This window comes from Prionailurus bengalensis, chromosome A1, assembly GCF_016509475.1.
Source record: "Prionailurus bengalensis isolate Pbe53 chromosome A1, Fcat_Pben_1.1_paternal_pri, whole genome shotgun sequence".
In the NCBI taxonomy this organism is placed as follows: Eukaryota; Metazoa; Chordata; class Mammalia; order Carnivora; family Felidae; genus Prionailurus; species Prionailurus bengalensis.
The window spans coordinates 177,268,686-177,288,948 of record NC_057343.1 but is presented as its reverse complement, the minus strand read 5'-3'; the positions used below and the strand labels follow the sequence as shown (position 1 = coordinate 177,288,948).

At 51.9% G+C, this 20,263-nt stretch overlaps 1 protein-coding gene across 1 annotated transcript; it reads right to left on the bottom strand.

Annotated features, from left to right (window-relative positions):
- Positions 1 to 1,252: 1,252 nt before the first annotated feature.
- On the bottom strand, positions 1,253 to 19,649 carry STC2 (stanniocalcin 2). Its single transcript, XM_043595801.1, has 4 exons — positions 14,785 to 19,649; positions 12,549 to 12,691; positions 9,810 to 10,021; positions 1,253 to 4,764 (listed from the first exon to the last, which is right to left on the bottom strand). Exons 1-4 carry the CDS (start codon positions 14,933 to 14,935, stop codon positions 4,362 to 4,364), a joined length of 909 nt encoding a protein of 302 aa, XP_043451736.1. The 5' UTR covers positions 14,936 to 19,649; the 3' UTR covers positions 1,253 to 4,361.
- Between the last annotated feature and the right edge of the window lie 614 nt (positions 19,650 to 20,263).

The window sequence follows — 20,263 nt, the reverse complement described above, 5'->3', positions numbered from 1 at the left end:
GAGCAGAGCGAGCCCTCGGTGGGTTGGCACGCCGAGTCTAGAGCTCGCTGGCCTTGTGATGTGATGAGCTCCAGGCATATTAAGATGCCTTTGAGCCTCAGTTTCTCCATGCGCAAAGTGGGGTTCAGAAATAATGCCCATAAAGTGCGTGGGGGGGGGCACACAATAGAAACTGCAGGTGTCACGAGGAGGGTGGTGATGATTTCCGGGGAGCCTGGCTTCAGATGGAGCTGGTGATTGGGTGGGTTTAGTGGAGAGAGTTCTAGCTGCATATTCAGAAAAGCCAGCCGCTCCCCAAAGCTCCCCTCAGCCGCGCCCGAGAGAGCCTTAAAAAAAAACTACCTATGTGCACAGAAAAGTGATGAGACTCCACGATTCTCCTGCTCTCCCTTATCTGAACCAAAATTTGAGTCTTTGCAGAGAGGAAAGGTGAGGGCAACAATTTTCCTCTCCGTTCTAAAGCAGAGCTCCTCAGAGGTGCTATAAATATAAAAGTATAATTATTCTTTCTCTAAGCCTTGTGTAAAATGGGCATACTAGTGATTGGTTTAAATTAAGAAGAAATCAAATGTGGAGGTTCTAAGCCCGAAGAAGGGGAAAGCAGGTGGGCTTAGAGTCACAGATCTGGGTTTGGGTGCAGACCCCCCCCCCCACTAGCCACATGGTGGGGCTTGGGGCCAGCTGACCTTCCCCCAGCTCAGTTCCTGTGCCTGTGAAATGGGGGTGATACCCACTACTTGTAGGACGGAGTCTGGAGGAGGTAACAGATGCAAAATGGCGCCCGGCACGTGGTAGGCACACCAGTGGCGTGTACCCTGGGGGGAACCAGGAACTCCAAGCTCTGCTCTGCTGTGGTGAGGCGCCAGTGAGCTTCCCTGCTGGTGCCAGGCCGCTGAGCTGTCCCGCCGGTGGCACTTGCCGCAAGCTCAGTGTGAAAGAAAGGGTGGCCAGGCCACAGGGGAGATGCACAGGTGAGACCAGAGGGACTGGCGCCTCTAGGCAGGCTGCACGGAGTGCATCTTCCTCTTTGTCTTGGCGACTCAGGCAGCGGTTTGGACAGAGTGCCTCTAATGGAGGAGAAGCCCGGGCTGGTCATCTTCACCTGGTCCCCACCCCCCCACCCCCGCCCCGTAAACGGAACACCCAGCATTTTAAACGGACTCAAAGGCTCACTTGCTCACAGCCTTCCCCCCACACACTGGATGCCCAAAGCACTCTCAGACAGGAACAGTTACTCAAGGGAAAGCCATTTATTTCAAATCTTTATTCATGATTGGAGAAAAATAATGCCATGTGACAGTGTACAGGTCCTGCTGCCTAAATCCATAACAGAGACAGACGTTATGACTTAGCAAGCTCACGTGGTGCCAATTCTGAGATCAGATGAGGTTGTTCTTCCGTAGGAAATGGGCCCTGGTAGCATTGTTTTTCCATGTTGTTCTAGAAAAGCCTTTTGCTTGGTTCACGTTTAAGTTTCTCTCTTTGTGTGTGTGTCTAAGTATGACTACAGCTCTGGGCTGGTGTTTTCTATTTATTTGGTGTCAGGTGTCAGCATTTCACGGTACTAGGGTGGTCCTCTCCTTTGAGAATAACAGGGCTATTTATTGATACAAAGGAGAGGTGTTCAGATCATCTTGTTAAGATGCAAAGCTCAAAATAAACACCGTATCTTTATTTGGAAATCCACATCCTTCCTTAAAGGAAGGCTCATGAGTAAATTTGTATGAAGTATGAAGCCCAAGCTGAGTGTCTATTTTTAATGACTTCTTTGCTTACATTTTAGATTGTACAAATGCCTCTGTCAACCCTTACAGGAATTTGGACTTCACTCAGTTTCGAGCAAAAGAACCTCAGCAATAAATACTACCGTATGCCTCGAAACATTACGAACCAGAACGAAAGGAGATCTACCTGACTTCTGAGAAGAAACAAACCAGTGGCAATGAAAAATATACAACCGAGATCAGTGAAGGGATTTAAATGGACACAATAAGCAATTTGATGCCTGGGGGGAAAACACGGAGATAATAAATACAAATGACAAATATTTACAATGGAAGCAACAAACAGGACATCAGTAGGCGAACACATAAAACATTTACACTGAGGAAAATATAAAAGCGATGCCTTTCACACATCCAGCCCAGGAGCCGACGAACAAACGAACAGCTGACCCAGCAACGCGGGAGAATGTTATTGTTTCAGCCTTTGAGTGATGTAAGTGAAATAGTCAACGTGCTGCAGTGGCCCATGGCATGAGACAGCCATGGTTTACGCTCGGTTCCCATGGCAGAGCCTGACACATCGCTCCTCCTCCCCCCGCAGGCAGAGCTGGCTTCAGTGCACCATCTTTTCTGCTTCCTACAGCTCTAGCTCTTTCTAGGTGCTTCTCCCAGCATTTTGTCACCTTCCCCCCCCCCCCCCATACCCGAATGGTTTCTTTCCAACGTGCACATGAAAGATTCGGGGAGATGACCTTCCAGCCGGAGGCTGGAACCAAGGAGATTGGATTTGGGGTACATAAATACTAGCTGGGTTGGGGTCAGGGCATTCCCTGGAACAAGTTATGTTAGAGCAGATAAATTTAGCTTCTCTATCTCTGGCCTCAGGTTGCTTTGAGGGAGAGCTATAAGCTGATATAAACGGAGGATGCTTCCTTGTTTGCCAACTCACTAGAACGGGGGTCAGAACACTCAGGCCCAAGAGCCAAATCCAGTTGGGCACCTGTTAAATATAATTTTACCGGAGTGGAGCCAAACCCCTTTGTTATGTGTTGTCTCTGTATGCCTGCTTTCATGCTATAATGGCAGAGTTGAGTCTTTGGGACAGAAACCACATGACCCACCAAACTGAAAATAGTGTATTTACTATCTGGACTTTTACAGAAAGAGTTTGCTGACCGTTGCTCTAGAAGGAGCTGGCCCAGAACACCCGTCTATTCTTTGTAATACTGGCCTTCTATTTGAGTACTGGCTGCAAGAAAGGATAAGCTTTAATGTGATAACCCAGTGGGAAAGAAAGGGCCTATCTATGGAACATTTTGAACAATCACAAGAACCCCAGCGCTGACCCTTTATTATAATCCTCTCCTTCCTTGCCTTGGAATTTTACTTCTGTCCCTCCGCTCTTTCTTTTGTCCACTCGGACTCTTTTCTTCGTTGCTAAATTTCCAGTCCGGATCTGGAAAATCCTGTCTCTCAGTGCTTCCTGGCGGTCTCCTCCATTTATGTAAAAAAGCTCAGCATTTCTCGCTGGAAATCACAGTCATCTGGTTCTCTTCTCCCCCTTTCCATGCTCTAAACCCAGAAGCCACGTTTCCAACTTGGCCTCATGGCATCGGGTACAGGGCTTTATCGATCTTGGCTGAGGGTCAAGGAGAGGTAACAAAATGGTAAAGAAAATCTGTCAAATGTACTCCTCGTGTGTGCATTTTCCTCCGGGTGTGTGGTTTGCCCTAAGTGGCTAGAAGCCCACGCCAGGCAGTTAGATGTACAGGTACACCGTTCTTTGATTCCTTTTAAAATATCACTCAAAAGAAAAAAAAAAAAACGCAGCCCCCAAAGATGGGCTGTATTTCTTTTTCCTTTGAGTTGGTTTTAATGACCCAGTTGCTTTGTTTGAAAGCCATTTATTTAGACGACAGGTATGTAGATGTAACTGGATAAATAAAAAAGTGAAATAGAGATTTGAAGCAGTGGTTAATATACAAACACACAGGGGCCACTCCCTCGGACATGGTCCCCCAGACAGAACAATGGCTCAGAACTTACACGTAGAACCCTTGCCCTCCCCGTCCCAAGCAGCTCTAAACCTCAAGGTCCCATGCAAGAAACGGAATTTCCGTTCGGCACCAAGCACCCACACGGCCCTGTCTCCTCTCCACCCTTCTGACTCCCAGCTCGATTTTTACATTCACCCCTGCATCCGAATCCAGCCGCCCTCTGCCAAGACAGCACCGGAAGATGTGGGCCGGGGCCCAGCACCAAGTGCGAGGTCTAGCTGGTGGGCCTGCCGACCCCTGCCCTTCCCTGGCCCACCTCCCCCACAGCAGAGCAAACCGCAGGCCGCCGCCCAGTGGCTCCACGGTTGGAAAGAAGACAAAGTTGCAAGGAGGCTGCGAGGCACGCTCACTTCAGGATGTGCAAGTGTGGAACCCACCGGGCACAGCCGAGACCTCGCCGCTGCCCAGGCCGTCTCCGCCTCACCTGTTCGTTCCGCTAGCACACGCCTTCATCAAGTCCGCAATCCCCACCAAATCCTGCGTGTGACATCCCCCCTCTTTAATGGCAAATGTTCTGGAATGTCCATAGAGAAGAAAATGGACGGCATGGAGGAAAGATTTCCCGGCCAAGCCTTTCGTTTCACCTCCGGATATCGGAGTATTCAGACTGTTCCTCCTCCCACTCGCTGCTTCCAGAAGTTCCCTGGCCCCCGTGGCCGGCTGCTCTGCCCCGGGCATGAGCGTTTGGGTGGCTTTTGCTACCTCGCTCACCCTTGACACCTCGGCCCGTCTCCCGACTACTGGCTTCCGAGAGGTGGTGACCTGTGTCTCCGTGGTGGGCCCTAGAGAGCTTGGCTCTGTCCACCTGGAGCTGGCGCTCAGGGGGCACCGTGGGAGGCCTCTGGATGGCTGAGGTGCAGAAACTCAAGATGGAGCACAGGCTTCCCCAGTTCTGCTCACATTGAGCCTGAACGCTGTGGGTGATGGCCTCCTTCACCTCCTCCCCACAGGTCAGCAGTAGGTTCACCAGGTCCACGTAGGGTCTAGAGATTGAAAGCAGGAGAGAGAGAGAGAGAGAGAGAGAGAGAGAGACCGAGAATGGAACCAGTCCCGAATGGGCCACAGAGGGCAGCGGTGACACAGGCAAGAGAGATACAGCCAATGCCTGGCTTGGGTTTCATTTGGTGAAAATGCTTTCTGGAATGGCCTCCAGCTTTTATACATATCCTCTGGAGTGCTGGCCTCCAACTACCATTTACTAGGTGGCCATTACGTACCAGGCTCCACGCCAGGCATTGGAGAGAGAGAGGCTGGTGACGGGGCCTACCATCAGGAAAAGGGCCAGTGGCAATTTACAGGTGCATACAATAAAAGGAAGAGCCTCTGGGGAAGGTGGGTGAGAATGCCAGGTAGGGCGGCTGTGTGAATGTTGAAAAGGAGCACAGGTCATGCTTAGGGTCTGCTTTTTAGCAGGAGGAGCAGTGAAGTGTCTTGGGGGCCAGTGGAATAATACTTAGGCAAATGGTGAAGGGTCTGAAATACTAAACCGAGGACTCTTTTGGCAGGGGAGGAGAAGCCATCAAAATTGGGGCTGGGGAGCTCCCCATCGCCCTCTTGCAGCATGGTGTCAGGTGGGGCCGGCTGGCTTTGCACTTGGTGCCACTCTCCTGGGTAAGCCTTAAGCCTTAAGTGAGACTCCCAAGAAGCCAATCTCCCATGTCTGTGTCTGCCCCTGGTTTAGGCTCATGATGAAGAAGGGTGTTTTTGGAAGGTACTGGATGCAATTCCATCTGTACCTGGAAGAGTCTGAGATCGGTGGAGAAGGGTGGGAGGCAGACGGCCACCCTGGGATCTTCCCTTTCCTGGTAGTAAAGGTTGAGGAAGGGGAGTGGCTATCCAAGCATCTCTACTCTTCCCACCTCGGCTTGCCTGGAACTCGAGGTGAGGGCTGGCTGCAAGGTGCCTGTGTGTTGGAATGAGCACCAGCCGTCTGTGAGATGAACACACTCGGTTCTGGAGGGGAGAGCATTGCTCAGGCCATCCAGCTGCCCTGGGTTGTTCTTTAGGAAAAGTGCTGGAGGAAGAACGGCCGCATCATGCCAACATGGGGTGGGAGTTGTGTGCCGAAGGCGGACACGGTGTGTCTGCTTTTATGGGCTTATCTGGTAAGAGGCGGCCCCAGCAATGGGCTCTCATGGCCCACTCACTGAACCTTTCTTACATCTCACTGGCCTTTTAGAATCCCCGAGGCGGGTATGGAGTGTTTCATGTGGCTAACTAGCATTCTCAAGCAGTCCTTGGCTAGCAGTATTTCTGGGTATATCTGACCATGAGCATTGTGCCGCTCTGGGCCATCACCCGGGGCAGGAAAATCACTCCGGAACGGGAGATCATTTATAAGAAGGGGCAAGACTTTTTTCCCTCTGTGAGCCTGGGCCACCTGGGTGGCTGCATTTTAGCTCACATCATCTTTTCTTTGCAAGCTGACAGTTGCTGCTAGGCACGAAGAGCAGATTGTGTTTTAGGACTTGTGAAGTAGTTTACTGCCATTTTTATGAATTAGTCCTCAAGTTGTAGTTGATTGAACTGTCCTCATGTCATAGATGTAAAAATGGAGATGGCTGGGGAGGGGGCGACGGGGGGAGAGGAGAAAGTAGTTTTTGGAAGCTTCTGGGCTGGGAAGGCCTAGAGCTGGGCTGAGAGCAGAGAAGAGGAATGTTCTGGCTGATAGAGATCAAGCTGCCTTTTAAGGCCTACTTGATGCCTTTGGAGTCAGAGAGTCTGTGCATGGCTGATGGACAGGGTGCTTAAACTCTCTAAGGCAGGCCCCTAACAGTGACAAGGACAGCGATAACACTCCTCGGGCTAACAGAGGAGGGGAGAGGGCAACACAGAAGAAATGTTCAATGCATGTTTGTTTCCTTCCATCTTTTGACAACTAGCAACTGATTGCCTGAGGGAGCTCAAGGTCATGGAATGTATCTGCTACCACAGCATCAGGATTTTAGCACCTGATTGCACCTGCCACCCTCTGGGGCTGGATGAGCAAATTGTAGGGGCTGAGACTCTCTCTTTTTTGGGACTAGCCCGGCGCTCTCCGAGTTTCTTGCCCCAGGGTAAGGGGAGGGCTCTCTTGGGGATGTATAGGCTGCCTCCTGGCCTCCTTTGCCAGGGCAGTCTGCCTGCCAGATGAGCTCTCAGAACCCCAAGGCGGATCCGAGAAGGCTGGACAACCCCACACTCTCTCCTGCCCTTGGCACCCTCTCCCGAGGAGAAAGCTGTGAGCCATGGGGAGGGGTGTGTGTTAATCTAAGCCGTGTTTCGAGCTGGCGTGGTGCCTTCTCAGGCTGCAAACTCAGCCCGTGTCTAATGACAAAGCCCAGCTTTCTGAACTGGGTGTCAGCAAGGCTACAGGATTTTAAAAAATACTTGGAGGGGGATGTGCCCGGAGGCTGCCAGCACCCAGTGACAGGGCGTGTGGTAGCCAAGGCAGTTGATATGGAGAAAGTGGGGCGGGAAGGGGTGAGAGGAACAGAGGGAAGCAGAGAGCTTGAAGGGAGCCGCTTCAACCAAACATGAGTGTTTTGGGGTGGTTGGGGGTTGGGTTGAGGAATGGGGGTGATGTGGATTCTGGAGTGACTGTGATTTCCTCTTCTCTAAAATGAAAAGCAAATTCAGTTCTCATTTTGTTATCTGTGACCAATGCCACACGTTCTTAAATGGTCTTCTTGATAATTGGGGACTGACAGGATCCTTTGTGCCCAAATCGGTTAAGATAGTTAAAGCACAACTCAGTCAATTCAGCCTGAAGTTCAAGTTGATGCAGTGCATAGTCATGGCTTCAGAAGGGCAGGTAGTGGGTGGGGGGTCCGTGGGGAGTTGGGGTTAGGTGAGACCCCCTTTTGGAGGTCCTGGCTTAGCAAGAGGGAAGAGGACTTGTGTGCAGGCACAGTGAGTGTTCTCAAAAGAGGCCCGGACTCACTTACAGGGTGAGCCACCTGTACTCCCAGAGCGGGCTGGGGTGGGGGGCTATGTGTTCATTCTAAATGACCAAGGAGTCCTTCGGAAGTAAAAATCTCATGCCCCCATAGGCTATATTTCCATGGAGGAGGCACCAGAAAAGCCACAGGGCTTTCCTCCTTCTTAAATTCTAGGGGGGAGCAAAAAACAAAACAAAACAAAACACCAAAAAACAAACAAAAACCCCCTCCGAAACCTTCAGTTTTCCCAAAGAAGATTTTTCTCCAATCTTGAAAAAGGCAAAGTCTCCTTGCACTCCAGGAATGTATTATTGACTTATAAACTAGTGCGCATCATCCATTCTTGAGGCCAAACAAACTATCTATAGTGGATGACAGTGGACTGAGGACAAAGGAGCTTCAGGACTCTCTCAGCCATGGGACATTTGCCTCTTCCAGAGGCAACTCGAAGGAAGGGAATTTCACAGTGCTCTCTTTGTGAAATGGGGTGTATTTGGGAAAAGGGAGAAATCTCTGCTACATCTGGGGGCCAGTGAGCCTTTAGCAGGTCTAATGGGGACAGAGAAGGTCAGGAGCAAGGAGGTTTGATGTCTATTCCTGGTAATCAGCTTTAGTCATATATATTGCCAGTTCCCAAGCTGGCAAGTAGGGATCAAACCTCAGAGCAGGATCTTTAATCTCTTAGTTTCCCTTTCCTCCTCTATTAAATGGGGATAGTCATCTCTATTTCCCAGCCCTGTTGGGAAAGGTGCATGAGACAGTCCAGGTAAAGTCCCTGGCCAGGGGCCTGGCCCACTCACAAAATGATAGCTATTATCATTATTGTTATTGTTGTGGAAGCTGTTGTTGCTTTGTTTCCTTACGGGTATTTGGAAGAATGATAGATATTTTAGTGGATGTTAGTGTGACTAAGGAAAAGGCAGCATCATTTTGCTCCTGGCAAGAGCTGCCTGCAGAGATTCACGGCGAATCTTATAATTCGCAGCAGGGGTGTTGCAAGATACCTACAGCCTCATAACCTGATGGAAAGTGACGGGTGATGGTTGGCCTCTGTGACCCAAGTGGTGTGGGTCGGGTGGGGAGCAGTCTGCTTAGTGACATGGCTTGGCGAAGGCCACGGCACCAACGAAGGAGCAAGATTTCATAAAATTGTACAGATAGAGACCAGCGGTGCCCTAAGTTGCTGAGGCAGGAGCCATCGTAAGCCACCGCCCATGTTTCATGTCAGGAGCAACTGTGTACCATGTGCTTTATCACTTTGCAAAGTTTAGGATCCCATAGATGGGATATATGTATATATGTATATATATATATTTTTTTAAGGACTAAGATGTCCTGGGTTTATTATGGCATTGCAAGTCTTTAAATAGGTGAGCTCATATTTACCCACTCTGGCCTAAAGGTGTTTAGCTGGTAAGTTTTTGACATTGGTCTTGTGAAAGTTTCCTGTGGGAGGGCATTCATGTGTTAGGGAAGGTGAAATGGACCTTTGAAGGAAAGAGGGCTATGGAGGCAGGGGAAAAAAAAAAAAAGCTATTGCTGTCAGCTTTTGGCATGTAAGATTGTGGAGCGGGACTGCCTGCCTTTGCCTCTCATTGTCTGTGTGACCTTCGCCTCAGTGAGTCCGTTTTCTCATCTATAAAATGGAGAGAATGACGCCTAGCTCGCAGAGCTTCTGTGAGGATCCAGGAAGAGGGGCGTGTGAACACCTGAGCACAATGCCTGGCACTCAGTAAACGGCCAACAACTGTTACGAGTGCTCAGGGGCACTTTCATGGCCACTTGGAGTATTCACAACTGTTGGGATCTGGGCTGAGGGGAAGGCGAAGCCGTATTTCTGAATCCTACACATTTCGTGCTTAGTAAAATGTTTTCTGTTGCTGTTGCTTATGCTTGTGAAGCCAATGGTGGAAAGTTCTTTCGCTTTTCCTGAAGGCCAGCAGGAAAGGGACTCCCAGGGGAGTCAGTGCAGCTTTCTGAGGTACAGCGCAACCTTTCCCGTCTGATGGGAGTTTGGCCTCCAGCAACAAGCCCCTTGGACCGCCTCTAACACCAGCCAGTGGAGCGGGGCCCCTTCTCCCCATGGCCCCCGTGGGGGCGGCACTCACTCGTGCAGCAGCAAGTCCTTGAAGTGAATCATCTCCACCATGACTCGGGTGTTCTCCTGGGCGGCAGAGCACAGATCGTGTTTGAGGTAGCACTCCCGTTGTAACTGGAACACCATTTCCTTAATGGCTGGGCACTTCCGGCTTATGCAGCCGAATCTGTGCCGCAGAGCATGGGCCTTGCACTTCAAGGCCTCTTTGATAAATGACTTGCCCTGGGAACAGAGAGGACAGAGAAGACAGAGTGGGGCAGAAAAGACAAGTCCTCGTTATAAGCTTAGACGTCCGCCCTTCTTGGGCTTACACGGGGTCTTTGTGACAACTGAACCTTAAGGCCCTGCCTCACGCTGACGTCCGCGCAGGTGACGGGCTGACGCTGCATCGGGAGGTATGTCTCGAGTGACACGATACCTCCGGCATTTGGCCAAGAAGGATGTCACCGGGAGACTTAACAAATCTGCCTCCTTCCTCCCCAGCTGCTCGCCTAGTTTCCCTTGTCCCGGGGCTGCCGTGGCCATCTGTCCTCAAGGCAGCTCAGTGTTGGCGGCTTGGTGGTAACCTTTCTGGAACACAAGGGGAGTTTGGCCAGATGCAAATCCAGAGCTCCCAGCAAGAGTTTTCCCCAAGTAGAAGGTGTCTGCTCATCCCACTCTCACATCACTGCCTTTTCCTCCTGTTCCACGAATGACATCAAGATTGGGTGCTATCTGTGCCTCCTTTTCCTGTCTCAGCGCCTCCCACCGCCCCCAACCCATACCCTTGTCTCCTCCTATCCTTTAAGGAGGAGCATTCTTTTCCTTTTTGAAAATGATTCGACTCCTTTAAACTGTTAGGATTATTGCCTCTAAAAGGCCCGCCTGGCACATTGCCTGGCAGCATCTGGAGTCTGAACTGCCCAACTGACAGCCCCTCCCCCACACTCCCTGCCTCTGAGTGGCTAAGGCAGCCAGGCATACATCTGGCCCACAGTTCTCTTTCCTGGCAACCCCATTAGATTGTTCTTATCCTAGAAAGGAGACAGCTGTTGGGGGTGTGGAGGCAAGCTGGGGCGTTAGGTCCCTTATCAACCTCTCAGGGCAGGGAGGCATTCTGGGATGCCTACCTAGGGATCCCCATTCCCCCATCACTATAGAAACAAGCTGTCGTTGGAGAGGTCACCCCTCTGTTTTTAGCCAGGCCTGAAAGTAACTGAGTTGAGAAAGTAAACGGGGTTAGGTTGGAAGCGGGAAGCCAGCCAGCACATTTATTTCAGTTCTTCCTTTAGAAGCAACTGAAATGGCTACAGACAGTGGCTCATCACTGAAGAGCTACCTCCCTGAGGCCCCTTTTGCTCTGACTTTCCAGTGGGAGCCAAATAGGATGGAGGGTAGGGTGTGCCGGTCTATGAAGTAGTTACATGCTGAGAACCAGCTTGAAAGGGATGCTCCGCACTTGAGAACATAACTCCTGTTGGTTGAGAGAAAAAGGAAGATTAATTTGTCTGAGGGCTGCGGCAATCTGTTTGGGTATTCTTCCCCAACATCCTGTGGGATTGCCCTTCGGTACACATCTTTCCTCCGGATTTCCTATTACGTTTCCTAATTCCAGTTAATCCAGAAGGGATCCTTTATTAGGGAGCCTCGAGGAGTTCAAACGTTCTACTCTTTCCTTCCCTGGCTTCTGTTTCCCCTCCTGCCACCCCACATCCTCTGTAGGGTAGGTTGCCAGGCCCGTCGCATCCCTTTCTGGTTCCCAGGCATTGCTTTGTCAGGCTCTCTACAGGATGTCAGTAGATGATGACTGGTGACATTCATAAATCACACCTAAACTGTTGGCCTCATCCAAACATTGTCTCCCACTCTCCAATGCAGTGGGAGAGGAAGTTGATGAGAGAGAGCAACGGGGGTGGTGGCGGGGGGGCGGGGAGCTTCAGAGTGCATATATGGGTTGGGGAGAACGTGAAGAAGGTGAGCCCAAGGCCATCTGCCACCTGAAATGTATTTGGATTGTCAGCACTGGGACCATAAGATGGCTTGTTGGGTTCTTGCCCTACCCTGAGCAGCAATTAGGCTTTGTTTTCTACCCTGGGGATTCTGGGGTAGCTGGATTGCATTAGGCCTTATTAGAGGACTCTGTAGACTAGAGCTCATTCAGGGTTTTCAGGTTAGGAGAGGAGGGTCGGTCTGCTACTTAGGAAGAATAAGTCTGTTATTCTGGAGGCCCCAAATTATCCATGTTGCCTGCTCACACACCCATTGGAGATGATGAGTTTCTACAAAGTTCGTGTCCCATTTATTCTTTCTGAGAAGGTGAGAACAAGTCTTGGAATGTATAATTGGAGTCGCTGCCCTTCCCTCCCCGAACCTACTGTTTCTAATGTGATGGGCCTTGCAGACCGAGTTCTGGGTGGCCAGACATAGTGTGTCCCCTTACAAGATGTTTATTATTTGTTGTGACTTTTGTGCTCTCTGTTAAGAATACTTAGATGATTGTTCAACTTGCTCTCCGTCCCGCTCTGCCTGTGTAGACACAGCTTAAGAGTGGAGAAGGGTTTCGCCACCCCCCCTGACAGTTCAGGAGAGAAGAGTCCCATGAGTGGACTGGGGAGAGACTGGCATCCTGCTGTGCACCAAGAATGTCTCTTGCAAACGTTAAAACACACCACGAGGATCAGCCACGGAAATCTGTTCACAAGTCCTTCCAATGAACGTTTCAATCATGTGATGCCAACCTAAAACATTTTGTGCTCTATGTGGTTTTTACCTGCGCATCAAATTTTCCAGCGTTGTGCAGAAAAGTCATGCAAATCCCATGTAAGCCTCGAATCTCACAAGAGTTGTTCTCGAAACATTCAAACACACCACACCCCACATCGCCAGCGTTGACCAAACAGTGCTGGATTTCCGCTAAAATGAGAATTACATACAAATGTATACAAAATTCTCAGCCGTGCTGGGGAATGCAGAGAGGTCGGCTGAAAGAAAAGTTAGTAATGACTAAAAGAAAATTTAAGAAGATAAAGTTAGAAATGACTATTTTGGGATCTAAAAAGCCAGGGCAAGAAAATTTCATCATTTAATCTACTTATGGAAATGTCACTACTTGTAAATACTGTATCTGTAAAAAATTAGCCAAACCTACGTTACAAAAATCACAATCAGAAGTTAGGTCTGAGCACTCCACTTTTCATCCTTTCCATCTTCTTAAAGTATTTGTGGAAATACTTAGTTTGAAAGCAGAAGATATTTCAGCTTCCTAAACCCACACACAAAAATAAGATTTTAAATGATTAGCTTGCTCTCTTCCTTCTGTACTTCATCAATGAAATACCCTTCTCTACTTGGAACTTGAAGCTGCTGCTGTTAAATCACAGCCATTTCCTTCCTGACCCCCAAATGCCAGCGTCCAAAGAGCAGTTTCAATTCAGCTTTGTGATTCAACACCTAAAAATCAAAACAAAATTCCTATTAAGGCAGCGCCTCCAAACCATCAGCATTAAAAATACCAGGCTAGGGAAGCTGCGGTTGCGAGAAGGCTCAGGAATCAGGAGTCAGATGGGGGCTAGCCTGCAGAAACGCAAACGTCGCAGTTAGAGGCTCCTTTTAAATAGAGATCCGGTGTGAGATATCACTTAATCGCCTAGAATTCCCGCGACCGGGGAGTTTGCCGCCCTCCTTCGCAGAACGTGGCCCTAATTCATCTCTCCAAAAGGAGAGACTGAGGGAGTTAACTGTCAGGGTGCCGCACGTAAAAGCCTCTCTTCCGTCCCTCCCCCCTACCCAATTCACTGATTTAAGCCAACCACAAAATTACATCAGAAAAGTATATTTTGGAAGAAGGGCGGGGTCGGAGTAGATAATCCGCATTCAGATTAAATCTACCGAGAGAATGAGGGGCGTGTATTTGTTGAGGTCACCAACTACCGAGAATCACGTTCAGTTCTCAGGGAAAGCACCGGAGAGGGGGAAGGGTGGGCGCGGGTCCTAGGGTGAACCCCGCGCCGGCGGGGGGTGCGGGCGCTCGCGCGTGGAGGTGGGAGACTCCCGGATGATCCCACGCGCGGCCCCGGCGCGCCGGGCAGGAGCGCGCGGGGCTGCGATTCACTCGCTGCGGGCGTCCCTAATGGGCACTCGTGCATTCTTGCTCGTGCGGTGAGCGCACGCACGCCGTAGCTGGGTTTCAGACCCCCACATAAAGGTTGGGGGGGGGGGGCGGTGCGCCGAGCGAAGGAGCTGCAGGCAGATTTTCTTTCTCTCTCAGGAGCTGGGAAAAGGGCCAGCCCCGTGCCCTGCACGCCTGGCTCTGCTCGGCAGCATGCGGGTGAGCTGAGAGCCGGATGAGCAGCGGCGGAGCACAGTTCGGGCCGTGTCACCATTTCTTCGCCTGCTGACCTGCCCTGGAGCGGGAGAAGGCGGCAGCACCTCAGAGGTACGCTTTGAGCCACCTCCCCTCACCCCTCCCCGGAAAGCATTGCCCCCATGGGGAAAGTTCGCAATGTAATCGGTCTGGCCTACAAAGTTCTCGGGTGTCGGGCATCTTTTGAGGGGGGTGGGGTGGGGTGGGGAGTGGTCCCGTCGCGGCCAGCCGGCTCGGAAGAGTTCCCCGGGTGCGGGGCGCAGGCCGGCTCCGGGGACCCTCGGTGCCTCCCGAGGGGCGGCCCGGATGGAACAGGGAGCTCTCGCCGGAACGGAGATTCCGGGGCCGGCAGTGGCCTGGTCAGATGCTGCCTCTTTTACCCTGACCCCGGGGAGGACAGCAACAAGTCCTGCCCCAGCCATTTCATCACCCTGCCAGCACGTGCGGATTCCCGGCGCGCGGAGCCGGGCGCGGACCGAGTCTCGCCTCGCCTCGCGCTTTCCTTTGCATGTCCCGCGCCACCCCAAGAGTTTGCGCTGCCCTAGGTGGGCGCTCACTAACCAGCAAAGCGCCCGGGGTGCGCTGCGTGGGTGCGCGGTGTTGTCTCCCCGCAGCTCTCCGCCTCGGGGGCGCTCGCACTTACCTGTGTTCTGCAGGGACAGGCGGCCTTTCTGCTGGGAGCCCCTGTCTTGGGGACCCTCCGGCGGGTTGGTGGCGTCGGTCCCCCGCGCCGGGTCGAAGGTGGCCAATACCAAAGCCAGGGTCACGAACTGGCCCAGCCGCTCGGCACACATGGTTCTTGGTATAAACCTCCCTCCCGGAGACCTGGATTCTTTGTGCTCCCCTCCGCCTCTTCCTCCTCCTTGGCCGCTTCCCCTCCTCCTCCCACTCTTCCTCCTTGCTCGCCTTTTCCCTCCTCCTCGCGGCCGCGGCTCGGATAGAGGTTACCCAGCGCCCTCCCGTAGCTCTCTGGAGAGCATGTGACCAGGCCGTTAGCGGCGCCGCGAGTGCCCGGCAATGGCAGGGATGGTGCCTCAAATATCCCTGGAAGCTCTGGTGTCACTTGAATGAAGGAGTCGAGCAGGTGTTGTCCCAGCGGCTGGACCAATCCGAGACCCCGGCCCGTTTGACAACACGGCTGGGAGGCGGGGCCTGCGCCCAACTACTACAGGAGGAAGCGGAGCGCCGCTGGGAGCGCCCGACAAAGTTGCCGACCTGGCGGCGGCCACGCGTTTGCGTGCGTGTACGAGTGTGAGCGCGGCCGAAGATGCGTGCGCGTGTGCTGATGCTCCAGAGCTATGGCCGAAGGCACTTTAAAAAAATAAAAGTGAATCCCAGCTCCGATTGTAGCTAAAGAAGGGCGGGAGGCGACGATCTGCGCTGGGACAGCGTTCCCTGGCTCGCATCACACCCGCAGAGTGCTGGGAAAGTTTCCTTTCTGTCGTTTGGAATTGAGTGTGCTTCCCAACCCCGAGCCTTGACAGATTGGGAGTCTCCTGGGCACAGTGACGCTGGGGGCAAACTGAGCACATATGGGAATTCCTGTCTTTGTGACGCTTTGCATTAAGAAAAAAAAAAAAAAAAACCCACCACAACTCTCAAACTCAGATAGGAGCAGAAGCACTAGATACAGGACTTGGCCTGAGCAGCTGGCCCATCTTCCCCCCTTCTTTTTGCTCCGATTTGGTGGGCGGTGCAACACCTAGGGTGCCAGTTCCTCGCCCCTCCCCCAATCCAGACGGATTCCGGGCCGGGCTGCAGGGATCCAGGTGACCGACTGGACTTGCATCATTTCCAGGCGGGTGGCTGTGAGGCCCAGGCAGCCCTGAGTCAGCCCTCCGCGGAGCATCGCTTGCCCCGGAGGTCGGAGCTTGAAAGGCAACTTTACGCGTCTCCAAACACACTCTTCCATTTTCCCAAAGCGCTACTCGCCGCCCTGGTCCGGGTTCCTTTTACTCTCCAATCATCGATGTAAATGGTTAAAACAAAAACACAACCCCCCAAAACCAAACCCGGGGAAATTCTCTCCATCTCTTCTTTCTTGTTGGAGCTTCCTCCGCAAGCGCGGCCGGAGCTGCATCGCCCCGGCTGCTTTCTCCCCCGGCCCGCGGAAGCTGGGAGAAAGTTGGGCGCCGCTCGGAGCGCCTCTTCCCCCGCTGTGTGTGTACGTGTGCACGCTCACGTCTCCCCGGCGCCGGGGCCGGGGACAGGAACTGCTCTGGGCACCGTCAATCCGACGGCGCAGCTCCGGGGGCTCGCGCGGCTGGGGGAGGGCGGGGACCCGAGCGCCGCGGCCGTGCGCCCAGCCGCACGCACTCACCCGGGTTGGCCCGCCCTCGCCCCTCCCCCGCCGTCCCCACCCGCCTCCCGGAGAACAGGTGAGCTCGGGTACCAGCTCCCACCCCTCACCCCCACCCCGCTGCCCGCCCGCGCCCTCTGCGGTAATGCGCGGGGGAGGTTTCATCACCCACCGCCCGCGGCGACGCGGCCCAGGGTCTCCGCGGCGGGACGCACTGCGCGCCTCGTTGGGGCCGCCATGTGACACGGTTGGGGGAGGGGGTGCGGAGACGCGGGGGCCAGGTCGTCTCGCGGCCGCCGTAGGGTCTCCCGAGCTTCCTTCCAGGGTCCCGCCTGCACTCGGGCGTAGGGAATGCGGAGGCGGGAGGCCTGGGTGGCAGTCGCTGGCCGCAGCTGTCCGGCGCGTCGAGCGGCCCTGAGTCTGGAGTCTGAGAGGAGGGGGTGGGGAGGGCGCCTTCGGAGTGGGCAGTCCACCATCCCCGCCCGACTTTCAGAGCCCCAATAAATGGTCACTTTGAAGGTTTGAGTCTGCAGCCGTGACAAGAAACCGAGCACTTATGCCCATGATTCCAATAGCAATTACTTTGTGCAGCCTCAGATCTTTTGTGGAAGGAGGTGGGGTCCAAGTGCATTAAAATGGGTGGTTCGCATTTCCCACCCTGCTTTTGTTTGCATAGTTAACTTAGCTTCCTTTATTAATTTATGAAAAACATTCTCCTGGAGATTCTTAAAAGACAGAACATAACAGACAGTGTCATTCCGGCCTCTTCAGGAACTCCAGAAGCCCCCGAATTTCCTGGGTAGGCTTTCCTTCCATGAAGCCTCTTTTGTAGGTGAGAGCATGAGCAGTGTTGGCATTTAAAAAGGCGTCTGGTCTCTTGGTGCTTTGAGCAACAGAAACAGAAGAGGTCCAGGGGGCAGGAGCAAGCCCACCTTTGCTGGATGCAGACACTGTGAGTCTACTTGATAGAAGGCTCCCAGGGCACCTGGAACAGTAGGGAGGCAGATGGCAGGTCTCCAGGCTCCTGCCTCCCCACTGCCTTTGGCTAGCCACTGCCTTGTGCCCCAGGGCCCTGGGGCTGCCCTCAGGGGACCTGCATAATTTAAGTAATCATTTGCTCCACTTTCACAGGGGACATTCCTGTCTCCCACCTGAGCCAACTGCCTCTTTAGAACTAAGTGAAAAGTAGTAGTTAGATTTTCAGGTGTTGCAAGGACAGGTACTCATTCTTAAACGTTTCATCTCCAGGCCACTTGGCTAGGGCCAAACATCCTGAGGAGAATGCCCATCCCATTCAGTCTCATCGGAGCTGAGAAAATTCTGCGGAACCAGTAGGCAGTTTGCTGGAACAACTACCCCGGGCCTGTGGCCTGGGGTGAAACCTGGGAGGGGAGACCAGACTGGTGACCTTGTTGTGACCACCCCCGCCTTCATTTTTTTTAGCTCTAGAACTCTGGCCTAGTTTGGCAGATTGTGGCTGATGAGAGTGGGGGTGGGGAGGGGACAGTAATGATTTTATTATTATAAAGCTAACATGAATTGAGAACAGACACGGCACCACACACTGAGTTTGTGGCTTTGGTGTCTCTCTAGACCTGAGTCCACCCTACGTGGGAACTGGGACTTGGGAGGAGCAAGCACAGACTGGCTGGTGTTGTCCCAAGCTTCGGCGGAGAGTCTGGCTGTCTGGGCCCTCCTCAGTTTAAGACCCAACCAGCAGTGGGGGCAGTGAGGCAGCCTGCCCGGTGACATCCCGGGCCTCCTGTGGTTGATGCCCAGGATCCATGTTTTCCTCTCTGATTCACCAGTTAAATTCAGTTAAACAGTTAGTAGGTTTTTTTTTGGTGGTGGGGGGGGGAGGATATTTGGTTAGACTTTGAAAGGCGGGAGAGGATACTGACAAGTAGAGGTAAGGAAAAAAGAGAGGGCATCACAGGAGGGAGGACCAGCGGGAGTCAGTGAATGGAGGAGCCACTGTGGGATTTGCATCAGGAATAGGGGTTCTCAGTTCAGAGTTAAAGTAGGAGACAAAACTGGCCAGGGCATCTGGGACCCTGTTGTTAAGGCCTTGGGACAAATCTGTGCTCACCATGTGGAAGATCTTGTTCTGTCATTGTGATGGCATTTAAGGATGAGACTCCAGCATGCTCTTAGACTAGCTTCCCCTTTGGAATTAGGACACGGAGGGGTCCGGTGCTGACGTGGTGAAGGGGGAGGTGGGAGAGAGGAATGGGAAGTAATTAGTTGGAATCTTGATGTGGGTTTTGAGGCCTGCAGGACAGAGGTGTTCTTTCAGGGGCAAGCAGGCGGGGCCGTGGAGGGTGGGAACACTTGTTCGGTGATGAGGCAGCGATGTGTAGGTTGGTACACGGCTGTCTGGTCCAGGCTTTTTGCGAGTTCCAGAGCCTGAGTGGAAAACGTGGCTTCCACGTGGAGAGCTCCTCCTACTGCACACCCCGCCCCCTTGGGGCTGCCTGTCTGGGCTGATGGCACCACCTTCTGGTCGGAGAGGGAACTGTCTGACCACATAGTGGACTCTTCCTGACTCCAGGGCCTGGGGCACTAATATTGGGTCCCCTGCCCTCTTCTCAATTTCCTTGACAGATCAACTAATACCTATTTTGGCAATCTCCTCATAAAAACTGCTTGAGCCTCATCAAGGAAATCTCTTTCAAACTTTTTGCTTTTCCTTCTGCATCCTTTGCTATCTTGCTACCCAATCTACCCTCTTCCTGGCTTCTTTGAGTCATGCCTATATGAAGGAAAATGTGGGCAGACAAAATAACAGACCGCTGCTATCAGCTTCCAAAATTCTTGTAAGCAGAAGTCTCTCCATAGAAAGTCTCCATCTTTCCTCTTGTTTTCTTTCCTTGAAGTGGTTGTTATGTTAAATAGAATTCGGGATAAAGGAGAATACGTCTTCAATATTTGGGTTTGTTTACTACTATTCCGACAAAATTGCTCTCTACTAATTTTTACTGGAAAAGCACAGAGCTTCAACAACGTTATGAATTAAGACTTTTGTGGGGCTGGTTAGGAAACCTCACCATCATTTATAATGTTATTTATTGAAGGAAAATATATCCTGAGTTCCCAAAACAACCAACTCCCAAAGTTTTGGAACATACTACTTTTGTGAATTGGACATTTCCTCTGGTCCTAGATTAACAGTCTAGTGTATTCATGAAATGATTGGAAACACAAAAGATAAAAAAGAATTTTTAAAAACCCCACAAGAATAGGAACATTGTCTCCCTCACCATAAATTCATTTACTGGAAAGAATATAAAGCAGTAAACATCGGGTGTCTGATTGTGGTCGGAGTTTTCTTGGTGCTTTGAAGCCTGAATAGTCTTCCAGAAGTCCTCTCTGTTTTCCTTGGGTCATCATTTTTGTTTCCTCATTGCGTGCCAAGATGAAGTCCAAGGGAAAATGTTCTGGGCGGGGGGCTGAGTGGTCTCCATGGGGAGTGCGGAGGAACCCAGGGGTGAGCATCTATGGTGTTGAAGCACTGTGGAACTTTCTTGGCTGAGTTTCAACTTTGGTCTGAGAACTGATGGATTTCAAGTGGGTGAAGAAAGAGTCTTTTGGCGGGCCAGTTTTCCAGTGGGCCAGATTGAGAAAGTCTTCATGAAGCAACCAAATCTATAAATGTGATTTTAATGGTCAGTATACAGTCAGGGTCCATTGGACCCAGTTTTGGTTTCTGAGTTGTTGTTGTTTTTTTTTCCTTAGCAGTTCTAACGGTCTGTAAAGGTTGATGTTTCGTGACTTTTGTTCTTTTTAAAGAAATCTTCCAAAGATCAAAGAGGACATTTACTTT